The following is a 20609-nucleotide window of genomic DNA, read 5'->3' as shown; positions in this document are numbered from 1 at the left end:
TTTTTTCAGAACAATTATGCAAAAATGTGAAAATATACATCTTTTCTAAAAACTTTTATGTAAATTCTGCAATTAGGTAGTGACTAGTTAAAGAATTACAAATAATAAAGTTAAAAAATAATTTTTAACTTAATTCAATTTTTTTTAATTTTTAACTAGTTATTTTTAAAACACATAAATGTTGATTTCTTAACTTTTTTCTTAAGTTACAAAATTACCTATGTAAAAAAAGAAAATCAATCTTAGATTTCTAAATTTTATAATTTCTCATTCCTTTAATTTCTAAAGAAATCTTATAAAGTGTGAAAAATATTATAGTTCAATGTTCGAAAATTGTTACATGTAAGTCAACACGCTAGTACAATAAGCGTATTGCAATTTATTTGTCATATCGTATACAACAAAATGACTTAAAAGATTTCTTATATAAGAGTAAGAGAAAATAAAGAAAGGTGCTTTCTTTTATTATCTAAGCATTAAAGAAAAAGAAAACAAAGTTGACATGTTTCGTGTAAATTGAATTATATGAGTATACATTACATACTTTGATATTATGCAGAACTAGGACTAAACATTTCGGTGTTAAAGGCAAAAAATAAGTCGTTTGGTAATAAAAAAATATTCCCTTTTGACAAATAAAACATAGTAAAAGATATTAGTCAAAGATATCTAATATATTAATATTAATTTAATAAAAACATATAATTATACGTAACTGTTAGCAGCGAGTGAATTAAAATATTAATTTATACTACCATTTTTGCGCTTCTTTACATTTTTTACTTGAGGCAAATGCCTTATTCGCCACATCTTAGTCCCGGCTCTAATATAATATCACCCTATTATGATGTTATATTATGATGCAATATCAATATAATGTTCGACATAAATCTATATGTTTGAACGCTTCATACAGTCTATAAAGTTTAATAGCGATACAGTTAAATAAAATATTAATTTAGTAACGTCGAAATCCGCCACCTCCGCCATTCCAATTTCCTCGACCGCGCGGATTGCTGTATCCCCCCCTATTATTGTAGCCACCTCTGTATCCACCACGGTTACCACTAAAACCACTGTTCCCACCATAAGACTCATTATTCGAGATTGGACCGCGGTAACCGCCGTTTCCGCGCATCATTTTCGGTGGGGTATTGAAAGTGGAGTGTCCCCTTGGCGGCGGTCGTGATTGGAAACCACCGCCGCCGGTTACTTGCTCCAACTCGTGACGGCAAGCATTCATGCTGCATAACGCCTTGATCACGTTCAATACCTGACGAGGAAGAAACACAATTTTTTTCACCAGTGTTATTAAGAATATCTATGTATAATATTTAAAAAAAGCATTTATTTTATAAAAATCTTAAAAAGTAATGTAATATAGCTACACGAAAAAAAAAAAAAAGAAATATGTTAACAGTATTATCCTGCAGTATATATCAAATTGAAAATAATCTTTTAATCCTAGTTTTATCTCCTACAGTCTCCTAAATTCCAATAAAATTTCAAACTCTATTATTGATAGAATTAATAAATAGACAAATCATGAGCGCCTTTAAACAAGTTAAAAGTTTTACTAACTCATAGCAAGAACAGTTAATTGTCGTTGGTTGTGTGACAGTGCATCTGAAATTAGTCAGGGGTTTCTTACTCCAGTGTATTACTTGTAAACTTTTTTTTTTAATAAGTAAATCTTCTAAATTATTTTATTTCTAGTTAACAGTATAAATTTACACTTAATAACATATTTAACCATATATTATTATTTTTTACATATATTGTTCTCGTAAATAATAGACAGTAACAATAGAGAAGCTTTTTTATAATGTTATCTATTATTAAATTTATTAGAATTGAGCTCGAAACCGTAGGAACATAAAATATACTAATAATTCACACTTATTTCTTGTTTACGTTTTATTAATACATAAATAAATTCGCAACTGCAATTAAGAAAGATGCTCCGTTCTCAATTTAAGCTTTCGGCACATAATATGATTTTTCATGCTAGATCGCATACGAGGCGTCTTACTACATATCCTCATTGACTTATGATTGGTGACATAATCATCCGAGCCAATCAGGACACGTATTAAGATGCCTCATATGCGATCTAGCATGAAAAATCGTATCGTGTGCCGAAGTCTTTAAATTGAAGTATTATGAGCATTTAAATAACTTTAAAAATTTTGAAAAATTCATATCTAAAAACGAGTAAAATATAATTATTTATGCTGTACAAACCAGCATAAACCAAATTATTCATTGTTTTGTTCCTTAATTAAACTAAATTTGGGTATTCGACCAAAATCTTTTGTCATTAGGAGAGAAATAAACCTAAGAAGCCTGCAGTTCTTAAATTTCGATAATTTTTAACTGGATATTGTATAATCAAAACAGCCTTAAAATATTCTCATTTGTTGAATATTACAAAAAAACGAAACTATTATTTTTATAATAAAAAATTGGTGCAAAGTCTTATATCAAATAAATTAAAAATATTTAAAATTTAAACAAAAAATTCTTTCAACTATAGATCTCTTTGTTTAATACAAAGTTTAATTTAAAAAACGACATTCTTTTGCACCAATTTAATATATGAATTCCAAATTCCATTTTATATACCTTTTCTTCGACTGGATTCAACTCTAAAATTGTTTCCGGATCCTTGGATGCCCGAACCACAAGACTTTCCAGAGCGGGTCGCAGAGCAACTATAGCTGCTGCGTGTTGCGGATTCATATCCAAGTTGATCCAGTTGTCCAGTCTAATTACGCCATCCACATATTCCACCTTCCGTGATCCAAACAGCAATAAATGTATAGGTGACACCATAGTCATTTGCTTGCAAGATACAGCTCTCGTGCGGATCTAATAAAACAAGATAGAGCGATGGAGCATTAGCAGAATCTGAAAGACAGGACGTTCAGATAATAAAAATTACCTTTTCACCAAACACGAAAAACGGGAATGGAAAGTTCTGCTCGTAATTGCTACAATTCACCGATGTTTTGTGAATTAGGGCGGCCTTCGATTCCGTGGTGAGAACCTTTCGCTTCTCCTTGTGGTAGCATACATTGGGGTATAATCCCATACACAACAACGCAGTAATGGTGTCAAGACGTGGATCCGCGCTCGCCTGATAATTCAACGGAATCGGGCATAGAGTCTCCTCGGGAAAACCGGCGCTCTGCAGCAGCGCTTGCAGTTGATTCTGCGCATACAAAATAATAGAAAGTTACCATTGTAAATTTACAGGATATATGTATAATAATGACATTGCAACTCCACTGACCTTAGCTTCCCAAGTTATTCGTAAAGTTGGCAGACTCAGACTTTTCGAATCGCAGAATGATTGTTCTGCCCACTCGCCGTTGGATCTCGCTTCTTCCCACGCTTGAAAAGCGTGGAACATCGCGACATGATCGCTGAATCTAGCGCCGGCGAACCATTTTTGCTGAGCAGTTAGTCTTCTCATATCCGGGCCCATATTGTACACCTCGGGAAAAGTGGTGCTATTTGCGGCCATTGTTGAGAGCGCGTCGCCTACGCGGAACATGCATCCTAGGATCATCATTTTTCCTAGCCGCGGTTCTATGGGTAAACGCGCCAGGATCTTGCCGAGAGGCGTTAATTCATCGTTTTTATCCAAACACTTCATTTCTATACAACAGATATAAAAAATCTTATAAACCAATTGAGTTTAAGAAAAAAAGATAAAGATAAAAGGCACATACCTCTTAATACAACTTCTGCTTCAATTACGGCATCGATTGGAGGTGGCTCAATTGCCTTTGATAAAAATTGACCAATATTGCCCAGTCTTAATAACTTGATGCTCAACGCCAGCTCGTGCAAAGGCGTCCGGAACATTTCCGGTGTCATGTGTTCATCCATCTTGTTGAATCGAGCTTTTGAACAAAGATGGAAACAGAAGCCAGGTCTAACGCGACCCGCTCTTCCTTTGCGCTGTTCGAGATTCGTTTTACTGGCCCAAACAGTCGCATAATTGGTCATATTATTGTGGGAAGTGAATAGTTTCATTTTGGCCTTACAAGAATCTATCACGTAGACGACATCATTAATTGTTATTGAAGTTTCTGCAATATTTGTGGACAAGATAATCTTCGTTACGTATGGCGGTACAGGATCAAAGACTTTGCGCTGATCTTCTCGTGGTAATTGCGAATGCAGCGGAATAATGATATAATTCGATCCGCCAAATATAGGATGTTGTTGAAAATGTTTCATTAGCGCAAATATCAAGTTCCAGCCAGGGAGAAAAATTAGCACAGCACCTGGAATCTCCTGTTTTTTAACGTACATAAGCAACGCCTCTATTAACTCGAAGCTTATCTCCTTCTCCGTTAATTGTGCCATAGCATTCTTTGTTTCGAAAGAGTAATTATTGCTAATAACTTTATTCAGATTTTCCTCTGGCTCTCCATCCGGTATTGGTAAATCTTCCGAATCCTTAGTTTTACGTTTCCCGGAATTTGTAGGTGGAACAAAATTCGTCAGCTGTATACAATCCTCCAAGAAATATTGTTGGACAGGATACGATCTACCGGGTATCTCCACCACAGGACACTTGTTGAAGTATTCGCTGAACAGCGTTGTGTCGATTGTAGCCGACATGAGAATGATCCTGAGATCGGGATAGAGATGGATCATGTCTCGGAGCACCACCATGATGAAGTCTGAGTTGACGTCTCGCTCGTGAATTTCGTCGACGATCACGTGCGATACACCCCTGAGACCGCCCTCCAGCTTTCTCAAGAGTACACCCACAGTGCAAAACATTATGCTGGCGTACGGCCTGGGCAAATACGACTCAAATCTCACGGAATATCCGACCGACTGTCCTAGAGTTTCGCATCTCTCGGCGGCAACTCGGTCGGCCACGGATACGGCCGAAATCCGTCTCGGTTGAGTGACAACTATACTGCAATATGCACCCTGGCCGGACGCGATATAATCATCCAAAATAAACTGACAAACCTGTGTGGTTTTGCCACATCCCGTATTTCCGCGTATAATAACGACTGGATTTTCATTAATTGTGTTCATGATCTCATTTTTTTTGGAAAAAACGGGCAGAGTCGATCTTTCCTTGGTGCTCGTCTGCAAACTGGCATCCTGCTGCAGCTTTTCGCGCTGCTCCTTCATCAAATCTTCTGACAACTGATCCAGAGACGTTGTTGCCAATGGTCCTTCATCTATATTACATCCGGTCCATGGATTCCAATTTGGCTGTGGCGGCGACCAGCTTACAACACCGGCAGGTTGTGGTACGGAAGATATAAAGTCATCCAGAACTTGATTCGTCAATAAAGATACGCCAATAGTCGATGTATTATTTTCGTTTTGTGCACTATTTTCTTCCTTTAGTCCAACTGATTGCTGTATTTTAAATATTTTTTATTACAGTTAAATATTTTGATACTGGTATCCCTTTATTTACAATATCATAACTTGATATCATATAAGATATCGATAAATTATGTTCTGAGATTTCAGCCTAAAGATGTACAAACTAGTCGAAATTTTATTTTACAGGTTTAAATACAAATTAAATATTACAATATTAAGTACCTTAAAAGTTATATTCTAACAATTTGAGTTAATTCGATTTGAAAATTTTATTCATTCAATTCAATTATAGGTATATTATTATTACTTCATAACTAAAGTAGAATATTTATGCATAATTATTAAAAACAATTAGACTTTTAATTTAAAAAATAACAAACAAAATTGTTTTTTAGAATGTAATTTTTAATATATGTATTATATAAAATTAAAATATTTAATTTAAACACATACTTAATTTCAATAAATGATTGAAAACCGATTTTTTTTAACAACTCTCAATATAATATTTAATATTATAAAATTAAATACTTAATTCATATTATATGTATATACGATGAGTGTTTAATCAGCTTTATCATAATCTACTCGTTTATTTGTACTAATTTAATCAAATTTTATTTATCAATGGGCGCGTTCAGCAGACGGAGTGAATCAGTGAGCGTTCAGTGATTCTCTAATATGATTGATTCTTACCTTTAGTTCTTCATTGGATTTAGAAACAGAAACAAATCATAGTAAAGAATTATTGAGCACTCATTGATCCGCTCTGCTAAACGCGCCCAATAACATGCTAAGTTGTATGTTCGAAAATTTGCAAATCGTAAGTAATGGGATACATCTATTTGATCTGTACATCCGTCTGTCTATACACATAAAAAAGGAAAAAAAAACTACCTGTCTAACATCAATTGGTTTTATCTCCAAACTTATTAAAACGTCATGAATCTGATTTTCCAGTTCTGGTGAAATTTTGACTGGATATGCCTTCATCTGTTCGGCATCCTTGTTCTTTTTCAATGTACCACTAAATGCCTCAATAACACCTAGATGATACAATTGGCGAACAATAGATAAGGCACAGCTTTTTGAAGCTGTTTGTTTATTCGATCCAGTTTCACGGCCAGTTATACCTAAAGTGTATTAAAATATTAAAAAATTATTATATTTATTTGATATGTAGTCAATTCAAAGAAGTTTATTGATTTTTTAGATCTTTAGAAATTTTTTAGATAAAATAGAGATTTTTTAAAATTACTTTTTGTTCTTGATTCATTATTGTTAAAAGATTAATTTCCTATTTTTTAAATAAAAAATAGAAATAATATATTTCAAAGAGATTCATCTCTGGTCACTGCATTATAAATTTTTCGCTCAATAAATAAATAAAAGGCAGTTGTTTAAAAAAATGTTATTGTACTCAATTTTTTGTATCCTCAAAAATATAAAATTTAAATTATTGAGACAATTCTAATTCTGACAAAAGCCTCAAGTGTTCTGATTAAAATAACATTTGAATCTTCAATTTTAATCTACAGGAAGATCTAAAACTATGACTATTGATGCATCGTGCAGAGGATCAGATAAATCTAATGTTAATAAATTATTATTCATATTTTTTAACAAAAAACGGGAAACTAATCTTCAAATAATAAATAAACAACAAAAAGTAATTTTGGAATAAAAATATTTATGTACTTTCTTACAAAAATTTCTAAAAACTTGCAATAAAGTAAAAAACTCTTTAAATAAATAGAAATTAACATACTTCGTCCAAGTTGCTTGATATAAAGCGTCATCTCTGCCATAAAACTCCTGTGACAAACAATGTTTAATATAGATATTTTAACACATATATGTCATTAATATAACAATTAAGGGAACAATGTGAAAGAAATACACACATTAAATAATACAATTTGAACAAGAAGAGCATAAAAGGATATTTTCAACAATTGAGTAAGACATTAACAACTACAAATTGAAAAAAGTTGATACAAATTAAAAAATAATTTTTTATTAATTTTGTTCATTAAAAAATAAATGCAAATTAATCTATAGTTTCTTAGTAATTTCTGATAAAATTCAACTTATCAAAGCAATGCCATATGAAATAATTTGTCCCAATAAGCATTTATCTCAAAGGTAAACTTTTTTCCACTTATTCCCTCAATTAATAAATTACAATGAATATTAATGACTTACCATTTGAAGATGTCACAGATGACCACATTGGAGTACATTGAAAGAAGTTTCTTTGCGTAGTTGCACCAAAACCATTATTAAATCATTTTAATAAAAGTTTTGATTTAATTTGCCATCATCATTTGTGCACAAGAGAGTTGACAACTCTCTTGCCACCAACTTTAGATGTGAGCAAGCAATATACTCCAAAATGGCCTTGTTAAATCTCAAATGGTAGGAGACAATCGGCGAGCGATTGTTCAAAATAGTAAATACATAAATTGAGCTATATACTGTGTACATTGTAATGCCAATCCAATGTTCTAGAAAAACTCCACTTGCAATGCACCCCATACCTCGTGTGATCCGGACCAACCGGAGTATATTTGTAATCGGCATTAATTTTGTTAGTTTGCATAAACTGATGTAGCTTGGACTTGGCATTCTCTATCGTCCAGTTTCCATGAATCCCCGAGTTCACATCCACATCCTCTGCATCTTCCACTTTTTTTTGATCAGCCAGCCTGTCCATGTACGTGTAATTACTTTGGCCGCGCTCGTTGTACGGCCTGTATGCTTGGCCGATGTCATTTGGTCCCATGCCACCTTGAAACACTGATCTAGTTGGCGTCGAGACCTCGAGTTTGATACCGTCCACTGGCATCGCCGAGAGTATCTGTGTATCCTTCGGCACATCGTTCGGATTGACCATATTCGTACGCACTAGGTAGTTAACATAATCCCTCGCGGCGTTTCCTTGTGCGTCCTTCTTGTTGGTCGAATTCCCCGCGCCGACATAGTCGGACCCAGGTATTCGCAGCTCGCAGAGAAAACGTTGTCTGTGCTTTGGTCCTGATATAAGACATAAAAATCGTCATGTAATCCATTCCGACAAACTTGAACACGAAAAGTAACTCGCACGAACAGATATATTTACCTGTTGGTCTAACATCAAATTGTGGTTCCTTTCCGTTTTTCGCGCACCATTGATGGAAGAAGGACTTTATATCACCCATTTTCTTTCAAGTTTTTCGTCACTCTCAAGCGTCAACGATGTTTCTTTACTATGTTCCTTTAATATGTGAGGAAATAACGAGTAACAATTAAAATAAACGTGTCCAAGCGTGTTACGCTTACATCAACACCTCCTCCATTCCAACGGCGTTAATGGCCGGCAGAAAGGACCATAGAATAGCCCTAGCTCTAGTTTACACCGAGCACTTGGTACGCGTATCAAGTAGTGAATTTCAGCTGATCAGCCAATGATTAAACACATTCACTAGTTATTTACTATTTGGTATGCGTATCAAATAGTAAATAACTAGTGAATGTGTTTAATCATTGGCTGATCAGCTATTCACTACGCCTGCGTTCGAAGAAAATAGCTTTAGCTGCACCCGTACTATGTAAAAAAGTAACCAGAGAAATAGAAAGAAATTTCCTGTCTATATACAGAAAGTAACTACTTAAGCAAAATCGTGCATCATCGGACTGTTTCGATTGTCGCCCGAAGTGGTAAAAATAGAAAGACTTTCACAGCTCTTTCTTTATCTATTTTCTAACCTAATGGTATACCCTGCCCTGACCGTTTCACTAACTGTAACAAGGATAACTTTAAAAGAAATAATGGGTAAGTATTATTTTATATTATTTATATGTATATATGTGCGTGTGTGCATGCGTGGGTGCGTGCGTGCGTGTAGGTGTGTGTGTGTATGTTATTGGTCGTTTATTTTATAGAAATAAAATTTTTTCAATGTTTTATGTTTGTAAATTGTTAGAAAACAATTAATATAATGTATTATTATATTATTACCTTGTAGGAAAAAATTATGCAAAAATTACTGCACAAAAAATTGCGTATTTTTGTGAGGAATTTCTGCAGTTTTGTACAACGCCTTCAGAATTTTTCTGCAGAATATTTGGCAGAATTTTCTGTACAAAATCTGTAAAAACTTTCAGTACAAAAATCTGTAAAAACTGCAAAAATTTATGTACAAAAATATGCAATTTTTGTGTAGTAATTGTTGCATAATTTTTTTCTACAGGATTATTTTATACAAAACTTAAATTATATATACGCTATAGTTATTAAATTTTAATTATTTTTTAAAAGCAACCGAAGAGTTTGAAAGAGATTTTAAAACAACTTCTGAACATTGGGACGTAATTATAAATTATCCCATGTTATTAAAATCCAAATTTGGAGGATTTGATGGAGATAATATTAAAATAAAAGAATTGTGGGAAGAAATGATTGGAATCCTCAACAGTTTAGGACATGGACAACGTTCTATACAGAAATGGAAAGAGGTATATATTATACATAAGATTATCTGAATATTATTTGTAATAAAATTTAGTTTTATGCTACAGGCTATTGGACGCTGGAAATCCAAAGTAAAAGCAAAAGCAAGACGTCAAAGGCAGGAAATGACTGCAACAGGTGGTGGATCTATGAAAACAATACCACTCACCCAAACGGAAGAAAAATTAATGGCCATCTTAGGGTGGAAAGCTGTAACTGGAGATTTAAACAAAGAATTAGGAATAGTTGACTCCAATACAACTATTAATAATAAAGGTAAAAGTAGTATTAACAGTATTAAAATAGTATTAGTAGTTTTATATTATAATTTTATCATATAGTTTATTACACATTTATTATCTATTGTTTACTATAGTCACAACAGAACGATCTACAAATAATAAAATTATAACATCAACTCCGAGTAAAGTAATATTATCCACATCTGTACAACCTTTTATTCGTACAAACACTGAAATGATTATACCCGAGGTGAGAAATATTAATGATAATAAAATGATAATAAAATGTAACAAAGTGTGTAATAAATTATATAAATAGAAAGTGTTTTTATGTAATTTGCAGTCGATAGCATGGCAATCTGGGACGAAAGAAATGACACAGTCAGCATCGACTTCAACGTCGACAAAAGAAATGACACAATATAATATTTTTGAAAATAAAAACAAGAAGATATTTCAAGAAGCGAAGACTGTTAGTAGTCCGGTTAGTAATTACTGATTACTTACAAGTACTTAAAAAGTTAATTTAATGACCTATGGTAAATATCTAATAAATGATCTATATGATAGATACAAACAGTGCTATCAACATCCAAATCTTCAGGAATAATAGAACCTCCACCATTAGTGCTATTAAAGAAAGGAACAGCAAATGGAGATAAAGAAAAACCTTCTGTATCAACGTCAAACAAACGAACAGTAAATGAAGACAAGGAGAATTTTTCATTACAAAATAAGAAAAGAATAATTACGTCATCTGATAAAAGCCAACGATATGTGACTTTGACCACAATGCATCGAGAACAAACAGATATATTAAATAATATTAATCTAAATATTCAAAATGCTTCTTATCACTTAGAACAGATTGCATCTAATATCAATCAATTGGTTAATTATTATATTACAAATGAAAAAACAGATAACGAATTTGAATCTGTTGAGTTTCTTGATGACAATTACAATATGACAGAATAATTTCATAATTTTATTTGTTTTATATATATATATATAGTTATATTGAAAGTATATATTAAAAGTTATTGCATTGTGATTAAAGTTACATGTCGTTGATCTTTAAGGTGCTTTTTCACGCTGACGCTTGACACTCATTTTTAGCGTGAAAAGACATCACGTGATTAAAAATAAAGATACCCATTCGTCATTTTTAGTCACATGGTGTCTTTTGACGCTGAAAATGAGCGTCAAGCGTCAGCGTGAAAGGATACCTTTAACGGTGCCTTATTATATATGCCAACCTTAAAGGGTGCCTTTTTATGGGCGTCAGTTGACGCTAATATTCTGACCTATTCTGACCAATTCTAACGCGTAAACGTTTTCACGCGTCAGTTTTGTAACTTGCGTTGTCTATCGCGTGCGACGATTGGACGCTGGTTTGACGCTATAGAAGTTAGAAAATTCGAACTTCTTCAACGTCGACGTAGAAACTATCATGACGTCACAAATCGTCTTGACGCGCGTCAACTGACGCCTATGAAATGGCACCTTTATACGATACATATTACAAATTTTTAGTATATAAGTGAAAAAAGAATTAATAATATTTGTAGAGAAAGAGAAAGAGAGATGAATGCAATAATGACAATGTTAAAATTATAAGAAAAAAAAAAAGATTAAAACGTATATTTTTAAGAGATGAAAACAATCCATTTAATCTACCGAATTTATAATTTAAAGATTTATTTCGCTTCCAAAGAATTAATGCAATAGTTAATACATAGAGCCAAAGAGATATAAAAGTATAAATTTTAATTTTTCATTACTCACTATTAATAAAATGTACGCTAACGACATAGTTGGATTATAATATTAATTGTAAAATTGTCTTGCTGTAGAAATTATTAAAAATAATTTGAACAACTATTTCACAGTTAATATTATCAGCGTATTTCGAAATGCACAGTTAATTTTAAAAACTCTATAGCATACATTAGAATGTAAATGCGATCACCTTTAATATTATCCCTGAATATAAAATTGCAGTATTACGATATTTTTTCTGCAAAAGCATTTTTGTATACATTGTTAAATTAAATAAGGCAAAAAATTATTAAGTTTAAGTGCAATGTTACTGTAATATTTTAATATATGCAATATTATAAATATTATAAACAGAATATTTATAATCAGTATTATGTAGTTTAATAATCTATGTAGAAAGTACAAAACTGCTGTGTTGTTTAATACGAGATTTTCCGTTGTTCAATAAAAGCTGAAAATATTATGTTCAGTGCAACATAAGTGTGACATTAAGTTTTTACCTGTAATCGTATTGCGTTCTTTATTTTTGTATTATTTATTATATATATTATATGTCATTATATATTGTTATATGATTTGAAATAAAATAATTTTATTGAATATTAAAAAATAATTTTTTTTATTATTATCGTACAATTTCCATTATCGAAAGTATCGATTAATTATATTTGCACGTTGATTGCGACCTGCATTTAAAACATTTTCAATATTTGGTATGTTATGATCTATTGGCATTACTATATATCCATTATTGTCATCATCCATTTCTAGTTCATCATCCAAAGGCATATTAGCTTTCATACACATATTATGTAGAACACAGCAAGCATTAATAATCATTCCAGCTTTTTGTGGATGATATTTTAAAACGCGATCTTTATTCAAAAGGCATCTAAAACGCGTTTTAAGTACCCCTAAAATGTATAATATTATTATAATATCAATATATTTGTATATACATATATATATATTATATATATATATATATATTATCACCGACGAAATACTATTAGTAGTACTCGTCAGTGATATTATACATACGTGTGTGTATATGTGTATGTGCGCACGCTGTATGTGTATATATTTATTGTCTATGTATAATTACAGAATTTATTGTCTATGTTTAATTATAAAAGTAAAAATGTATACCTATACATCGTTCAATACAATTGCGTGCTATAATTAAATGGTCATTAAATCTTCGTTCAGGTGTATCTTGTCTTGCATTACGTATTGGAGTCATTAACCATGGTTCCAGCGGATATCCACTATCTCCAATTAACCAGCTTCTTCTGTCACCTAATCGATAATTTTCTTCTAAAACAGTTCTAATCGCTGAGGAATTCCAAATAAATGAATCGTGTGCTGCTCCACCAAAATTTGCATTAACGTTAATGATATTAAGATCTGAATCGCAAATTATCTGCACATTTTTAGCATGATACCCTTTTCTATTGAAATAAATATGTTCATCTTCTTCTGGCTCACTAATGCGCACTTGTGTGCCATCAATTATTCCAATAATTCCAGGAAATTCAAATTTACGCATAAATTCCTCTTTTATATGTTGTTTTCTTTCTTCATTAATTGGAAACTGAATCCATCGTGGTGCAATAGCTTCTATGGCATTACATATTTCTGGAAGATATTTACTCATCGTTTGTTGAGCAATTGCAATATTAAAATGACTTCCTACGCTTCGTTGATAATGACCAGTAGCAAAAAAATGTACTATTGAAAAAACTCGCAACGGAATTGAAATTTTTGTATCTCTTTGCCCTTCATCCATGTGTGGTGTCAATTCTTCTATTAACTGTTGCATTAATTCTTTGGATAATCGAAATAAGCGTTTAAATTCTGAATTCGGTAAATCAAAAGGATTGTTTCTATCTCTTAAAAATATACGTTCTAATCGTAAGTTCTCTTTTTCTTCTTCTTCTAATTCTTCTCTTAATAATATTCTCATTATTGCATCCATCTCCCTCCCCTCTCACTCTTTCTCTCTCTTTCTGAAAGTATTAATATTTTTTTTTTACTTTTTCAGATTAATGCTTTTCACACAATGTAATTATTACGTTTGACCTGGCTGGCCTCAAATTGATTTAATTAAATAACATATAACGTTTCGACCGTTGGTTTCGATCCTTCTCAAGTGCTTGGATACATAGAAATTATGTGGTACACATTCAGGTCAAATGTAATAATTACATTGTGTTTTTTTACAATCACTGGCGAATAAAGGATTATTTTAATTGCTTAATCCTTTTCAGTTGATTATTATTTAATATTTATTAATTTAGAGAAAGAACGTTTAGAGAAAAATAGTAAATTAGAATACTTATGCTAATTTTCTATTTTGTTTCTGATAAATCCTCAGATAGCACAAAATATTTATAAAATATTTATAAAATATTGATAAGAAGAAAAAATATTTATGATAAGTATTTAGTACATATTTTTATGTCCAAGTTTGCCAGGTATAAAAAAATTATGATATATGTATTTCATTAAATTTATAAAATAAAATATAACTAATAAATATTTATTAGTTATATTAAAACATATAAATATTTATGAAAATATTTAAAATAAATGTTTATACATTATTATCAAAGAATGTAAAAAATATTTCAAGTTCATCCATAAATAATATTTTTCAGTACATTAAAAAAATATATTCTATATATTGTTGATAATAATTTTTGTATTATTTCTAAATTTGTATCGTTTATAAAAAAATAATTATATAATCATTAAAAAATATTTTTTGAAAATAAATTTGTTAAATATTTATGATAAATATTCTGTGTTATCTGAGTCTTAATTGCCATTGTCACACTTAATCTATTGTAATTATGAATATTGTGAGTAAGGTGTAAATAAATAAATATATATATGTGTAAAACGTATACTTACATGATAAATATAACAAAACGTTTATTATTTAGCTTGAGAAGCTTTAGTAACTTTTTAAAAATCACTATACAATTTTGTTTGTTACCCAATGTTTTTAGCTAAAATTTTAAGCTAGTATAATACAATTCTCTATAAACGAAGATTTCCGAACTGTATAGAAAAAACGTTATGTGGTACGAATTGTTATAATCAAAGACTTTCCTGTCTTCCACTTTCTCTTTTCCATGTCTACGCCTGTCTATGTCTATAAAGTTAGATAGTTCCATGGCTGGTGTTGGGAAAAAAGGTTAAGTTGGTAGTATTGAGAATCCAACGCTGTGTTCGTTTTCTCTAGACCAGGGGCTCTATTCTTGAATTCATTCGCAAGAGAAACGTATTCGCAAATTCTGATCTTACAGAAAAGTTGGAAATTTATTGGCTATCGTATGGCTATTAACCAATAAACTTACAACTTTCTGTTAGAGCGAGTATTTGCGTATACGTTTCTCTTGCGAACGACTTCAAGAATCGGGCCCCTGTTCTTTTTAGCTGCACTGCTGCACTGGTGCAATAAGTTAAAGTAAGACAAGTATATTTTTTCTCATTCTAACTTTATTGCACCAGTGCAGCAGTGCAGCTAAAAAGAACAGGCCAATGAAGTATAACGACGAATAATTGTAAGAACTCAAATATTTGACAATAAATGCAAATTTATAATAAAAATCTTAGCAATTTTACATTTTAGAGTACTTATCTCAGTTTTCTTATATCAATATTCCGGTGTAACCCCGGTGTAATCCCTGGAAAAATATTGCAAACATTAAATTTGCGTAAACAAATTATTAAAATCACTAAAGAAATATAACTTTATGTCAGAAATGTTTTTTCGTGCTTTCTTTCTTTATTCTCTTTCCAATTGTTTAGCTAACTTTGCTGATAATTCGGTCATAAGCCTTACCCAGATAGCACAAAATATTTTTATAAATATTTATAAATATTTTATAAATTTATTTTCAAAAAATATTTTTTAAAGATCATATAATTATTTTTCATAAACCATTTAGAAATGATACAAAAATTATTATCAACAATATATAGAATATATTTTTAAAATGTACTGAAAAATATTTATGGTATATTAACTTAAAATATTTTATATATTCTTTAATAATAATGATATAAATATTTATTTTAAATATTTTCATAAATGTTTATCATAATTTTTTTTATACCTGACAAACTCGGACGTAAAAATATGTACAAAATATTTATCATAAATATTTTTCTTTCTTATAAATATTTTATAGATGTTTTATAAATATTTTGTGCTATCTGGGTTAATCAATTAATTTTTATAAACACACACACAATTATTTGAACTTAATTTTTTAAAACTATTACTCAACCTTGATATTTTGATATTTTTTTATTCTTTAATTTTACTTATAAGATTTTATTTATAAGGGATCGGAAGATTCCTAATTCAAAAACTTAAGTTACGAAACTGATAATATATATAAAGAATATATTGATATATAATAAATTACTTCTTTTGAAGCTCAAATTCACGTTAAAAAAAAATCAATTCTTAAAATTTTTTTAAAATTATTATTAAACAATTGTGTTTTTATAAGTTTTGTAATCGATAAATCTAATTAAAAGATATAAATTTCTTTCTATGAAATATCTTTTTCCTTTTGATTAAAAAAAAAAAAAAAAAAAAAAAAAAAAAAAAAAGAGAGAGAGAGAGAGAGAGAGAGAGATAAATTTTCAGATTGAGTTTATCCTTTCAGAGTAAATTCGAGTAGTAAAAAAAGTTTATTATATTAGAAGTAATAATTTATCATATATTGGGATAACTTCTATATACTGCCAAAGTTTTATATTAAAAAAAAATTTTTAATTGGAAAGCTTTTGTACTAGTATAAATTATTCATCCTATTGTTGTTATTATCATAAATACATTTTCTCTATGAAATTTTGCTTTATTTCCTTGTTGTTGAATAATAAAGCAAAAATCAAAAATAATATTTATAATAAATTTTATTAGGACACAAAATTTTTTATATTTTTCTGGTAATCTTCTTTTGAAATGTAATTATCTAATATAGCTCGGAATAATTATATTATAGAAATAAAATTTCATATAGTGTACATACATTTGAAAAAGTATCAAAATGTTACGTTATTAAAACGTATAAAGAGACTTTGCAAGTCTTTCTCGTTGTTTACAAAGATATTACTTTATTTAGAAATATTTTAAAACTTACGAAGAAATATTTGTACACTAACTTATTAATAAATTATATATATGTGCGTTAATAATAATAAACATTTAATCTACTAAATATATTTTAGCTGCTAATAAAAATTGCGTTGAATTACGTTTTCTGCAGATTTCTGTAACTTTTAACAAACTTATGTTTCGCTATTATTATAAAAAATACAAAATATATAAAAAATTAAATAATGATGTTTTGTTACCACGTTTTGTAACGTCAACACTGTTCCGAGTTACAGAATCGCACAGTCGGTATCGAGTTGTCGTTACACGTGTCGAAAATCAGTATCATAATGTTCCATATTATAATTATAATGAGTTACATACAAAAGTCGCGACATTATAACAATAAGAAACTATCGTTAAGAGTTACAGAATAGACCTGCTATTCAATGAAAGGAAAATATTATAAGTGATGTGCTTTTCTTATCTAACAATATATATATTTTTTTTTTTCCAACTTAAACTAATCTCGACTGTGTATTTTGCTACGTCGGAAGCAATTTAATAGATTTTTGCATTCCAATATCACCAAGCAACGACGTAATATCGATTCTCATTTGTACTATCCGTACGTATAAAATTTGAAATTCGAGAGATAAATTTTCGGCACGATTGTAAAAAGATTCCGTTAAAATTACATTTTTCAGATTATTCTCGCAGACGAGAAAATTTATTGTCACATATTAATTTAAAAAAATTATGCCATTCTAATTTAAAATAAGTAATTGAAGTTAGGAGCCGTCGTCATTTTTTTGGTGTTAATGACTCTAGGACTGGGACTATGCGGTGTTCTACGCGTGGAGCCACAGGTGACCGGTGTTGTTGCTGTTGTCGTGGAAAGGTGTTTTCGCAACGGTTTTATCGGCGTTCGTACCGGTGTCTTGTTAATGTTGATCTTGTTGGTTGCGCTTTTCAGAATTTGCTCTGGTAACATCGAGCTCTGCAACTCTTCCCTATCCGTCATATGTCCCTGAAATTGATTGTACGTTGTGTCAGTGATGCTGGATGATAGCGATTCCCTTTTCTTCCGCTCGCCGTTAGAAGATCTGCGCGACTTGTGCCCGATCTTCGGCATTTTTCCGCTCCTCCTGATCTTGGACGCGGCCACGGTTGGCTTGATCTTATCACCGTTTTTATTTCGACGTTTTATCGACGAGTTGGGAGACGGGGTGAACAATTTACGCTTCGACAGTCCCAGCGTCGGACCCCTGTGGATGCTCAAGTGCGCCATACCCGGCGTCCGCTTGGAGCTGTTTAGAGGAGACTTCTTGATCGAGCTCTTCGCCTCTCTCCTCATCTTCTCCTTTTCGCGGCTGATATCCTCCAGAGTGTCCGCCAGAACTTCTTCCCAATTTTTACCATCGATGGTAAACACACGATCGTGTCTGGTCTCGTACTCGTTGATCAACTGCCTCAATTCCCTTTCCACCTCGTAAAATTTCTTCTGCACCCCCTTGCGTTCTCTCTCCTCTGTTAGCAATCCACCTCCGCGATTGTGATAACGATCGGGATTGTTCGCTCGCATAACCAGATCCTTTATTTTCAGTATCAGATTCTCACGTTGCTTCAGAAGCTCGAATATCGTTCTATTTTCGTTATAAAACTTGTTTAGTCGTTCCAGTTCCAATTCGTGCAACGTCAACAAGTCCTCCGTGAACGTATTGGAGTAGAACGGTGCGAACGTGTTCCTCTCCTTGTCACAGAACTTGCATTTGTCCCATAACTCTCGCAACTCGTTTCTTAGCTTCTCGACATGAACCGCAATGTTCTTCTTCCTTTTCTCCTTGCAACGCTTTATCTCGGCATCCAAGGCGCTAACAGTGCTGGCGCTGTAACCAGGATACTTCTGAAAGAAAGCCTCGCGAACGTCGTCTGGCTCATCGAGATACTTCCACAGTGCTGTCAGGTCCTCTTTCAATTTCTCGACGCAACACCTTGCATCTTCCACTTGCATGTTCAGCTCGTCTCTGAACTCTCTCAATTTCATCATGTTGCTTGTACTCAGCACAAACTCTTCGGGATTATTGCAAACCAGTTCCTCAAAAGAGGACGGCGATGGAGAGATTCCCATGTCATTCATCATCTTGATAATGGAACGACGCATGTCCATGAAAATGCTGTCCAAACGTAGTTTCTCAATCTCTTGCTTTTGCAGATAGAGCTTGAAACCTTCGAGATCTTCCTCGGTGGGCAAAACATTCACAGTGATACCCAGTGCCTTGCAACCGAGTCTCTTGCAGATGTCGTGCTCCTTCGTCAACAGCTCCTTCAAAATCATTATACGCTCCTTCTTTATGTGCTCCAAATTCTGCAAATCCATCTGCAGCATCTGCTCGACCTTGCACAGAGGAATCTGCTCGTACGTTTTCGGTGTTTCGTTCAAATGCAGTTCCGCGTATAGCAACGACGTTTGCTTCAACAGATCCTCTATGGTATTTATCAACACTTGCTCCTTTGACTGCGCTTCAGCCACCATGTCATCTAACAGCTCCTTTATGTGAGTGTGCGCTTGGTCGTAATAAGTCGATCGCATGTCGCTGGTGCACCCGATGCCTTCCCATGTCTTCTGCAGCTGGCTGAATGAATGTTCGATCTCCACGACCATTTGTTGTACGACAGGTTTCCATTCCGGTTGATTAGCCATCATTCACGCGCTTTTAATTTTCTTCGTGAAGAAAAGGAATAATAAATGCAAGTTAATAGCGTGGCTATTTTACATCGTGTGTGTAATCATATACATACCTCGATTTGTATAAAATGTCTATTGCACGAGAGAAATTCATCCACTCTTATCAGGACGCGACCTCGATAGGATACACGCATGCCGTTACCCTTTTGAATTTAAACGGTTCATATTGTATATGCGTGTTTGCTTGATGGCGTCGTTATCGCAGCATCGACGCGTTCCAAAATACATCGAGAAAACGTTGCTAGCCACATTGTACCTCACGAGTGTAGATATATACAAAAGTGCAGCTAGGGGTGCGTTCGAGGAGACGCTATTAGCGTTATCAGCATCAGTTTATCCTTGTTCTACTTTTAATGAGTAATAAAGATGGACTGATGCTGGTAGCGCTAATAGCGTCTCCCCGAACGCACCCTAGGAGTCGGAGCTCCTCCGAGGCAGGCTCCGATCAATTCAAAGCATACAAAAGTGATATTACGCGTTTACTAATCGGTATATATTTTTTTAGATCTATTTAAGATCTAAGATTTTTTTCTTAAATATATATAAACATATTAAGTTTATCGAGAAGAGTTGGAACAATCAATCCTGAAATATTTCAAATGTCATATATATATGACAGACCGATTTCACCAACTCCGGTTATCTTAACCGGCCGGTTATTCCATTGAAATTGACCAATCGTATTTGTCGTTAAGCAAAATTAACAAATGCGATTGGTCAATTCCAATGGAATAACCGACCGCTTAAGGTAACCGGAGTTGGTGAAATCGGCTCTTATGTTATTGATTGGCTGTAAGTTAGAACATTTCTGGAGACTTGAGACTTTCTCTATTCGGTAGCCAATCAATACGC

The 20609-nt window shown here is 32.3% G+C and overlaps 4 protein-coding genes across 10 annotated transcripts; 1 reads left to right on the top strand and 3 right to left on the bottom strand.

The window, feature by feature from the left end:
- Positions 1-260: 260 nt before the first annotated feature.
- On the bottom strand, positions 261-8753 carry LOC105838932 (dosage compensation regulator). Of its 2 annotated transcripts, XM_012684869.3 has the most exons (9): positions 8495-8753; positions 7914-8409; positions 7142-7188; positions 6271-6506; positions 3738-5403; positions 3296-3663; positions 2945-3214; positions 2626-2871; positions 261-1273 (listed from the first exon to the last, which is right to left on the bottom strand). In XM_012684869.3, the coding sequence occupies exons 1-9, from the start codon at positions 8571-8573 to the stop codon at positions 959-961; spliced, it is 3723 nt and encodes a 1240-aa protein (XP_012540323.1). In that variant the 5' UTR covers positions 8574-8753; the 3' UTR covers positions 261-958. The 2 variants fall into 2 exon arrangements, with proteins under 2 accessions (XP_012540323.1, XP_012540324.1); XM_012684870.3 differs by lacking the exons at positions 7914-8409; positions 8495-8753 and adding an exon at positions 7579-7839.
- A 187-nt stretch (positions 8754-8940) lies between these two features.
- Positions 8941-12367, top strand: LOC118644275. Of its 6 annotated transcripts, none has more exons than XM_036282451.1 (8): positions 8950-9187; positions 9674-9870; positions 9934-10141; positions 10242-10357; positions 10427-10591; positions 10678-10858; positions 11318-11342; positions 11374-12367. In XM_036282451.1, the coding sequence occupies exons 1-7, from the start codon at positions 9124-9126 to the stop codon at positions 11326-11328; spliced, it is 942 nt and encodes a 313-aa protein (XP_036138344.1). In that variant the 5' UTR covers positions 8950-9123; the 3' UTR covers positions 11329-11342; positions 11374-12367. The 6 variants fall into 6 exon arrangements, with proteins under 6 accessions (XP_036138345.1, XP_036138340.1, XP_036138344.1 ...); XM_036282449.1 differs by having other exon boundaries at positions 11311-11342; XM_036282450.1 differs by having other exon boundaries at positions 11318-12367.
- A 117-nt stretch (positions 12368-12484) lies between these two features.
- On the bottom strand, positions 12485-15154 carry LOC118644110 (putative nuclease HARBI1). Its single transcript, XM_036282454.1, has 3 exons — positions 14806-15154; positions 13039-13898; positions 12485-12803 (listed from the first exon to the last, which is right to left on the bottom strand). Exons 2-3 carry the CDS (start codon positions 13865-13867, stop codon positions 12532-12534), a joined length of 1101 nt encoding a protein of 366 aa, XP_036138347.1. The 5' UTR covers positions 13868-13898; positions 14806-15154; the 3' UTR covers positions 12485-12531.
- Positions 15155-16894: 1740 nt separating this feature from the next.
- LOC105831665 (protein regulator of cytokinesis 1) lies at positions 16895-19979 on the bottom strand. The gene is made up of 2 exons (XM_012671948.3): positions 19811-19979; positions 16895-19733 (listed from the first exon to the last, which is right to left on the bottom strand). Exon 2 carries the CDS (start codon positions 19713-19715, stop codon positions 17781-17783), a length of 1935 nt encoding a protein of 644 aa, XP_012527402.1. The 5' UTR covers positions 19716-19733; positions 19811-19979; the 3' UTR covers positions 16895-17780.
- Positions 19980-20609: the final 630 nt, after the last annotated feature.

Source organism: Monomorium pharaonis, chromosome 2 (assembly GCF_013373865.1).
Source record: "Monomorium pharaonis isolate MP-MQ-018 chromosome 2, ASM1337386v2, whole genome shotgun sequence".
In the NCBI taxonomy this organism is placed as follows: domain Eukaryota; kingdom Metazoa; phylum Arthropoda; class Insecta; order Hymenoptera; family Formicidae; genus Monomorium; species Monomorium pharaonis.
This window is presented reverse-complemented; position numbering and strand designations above follow the sequence as displayed.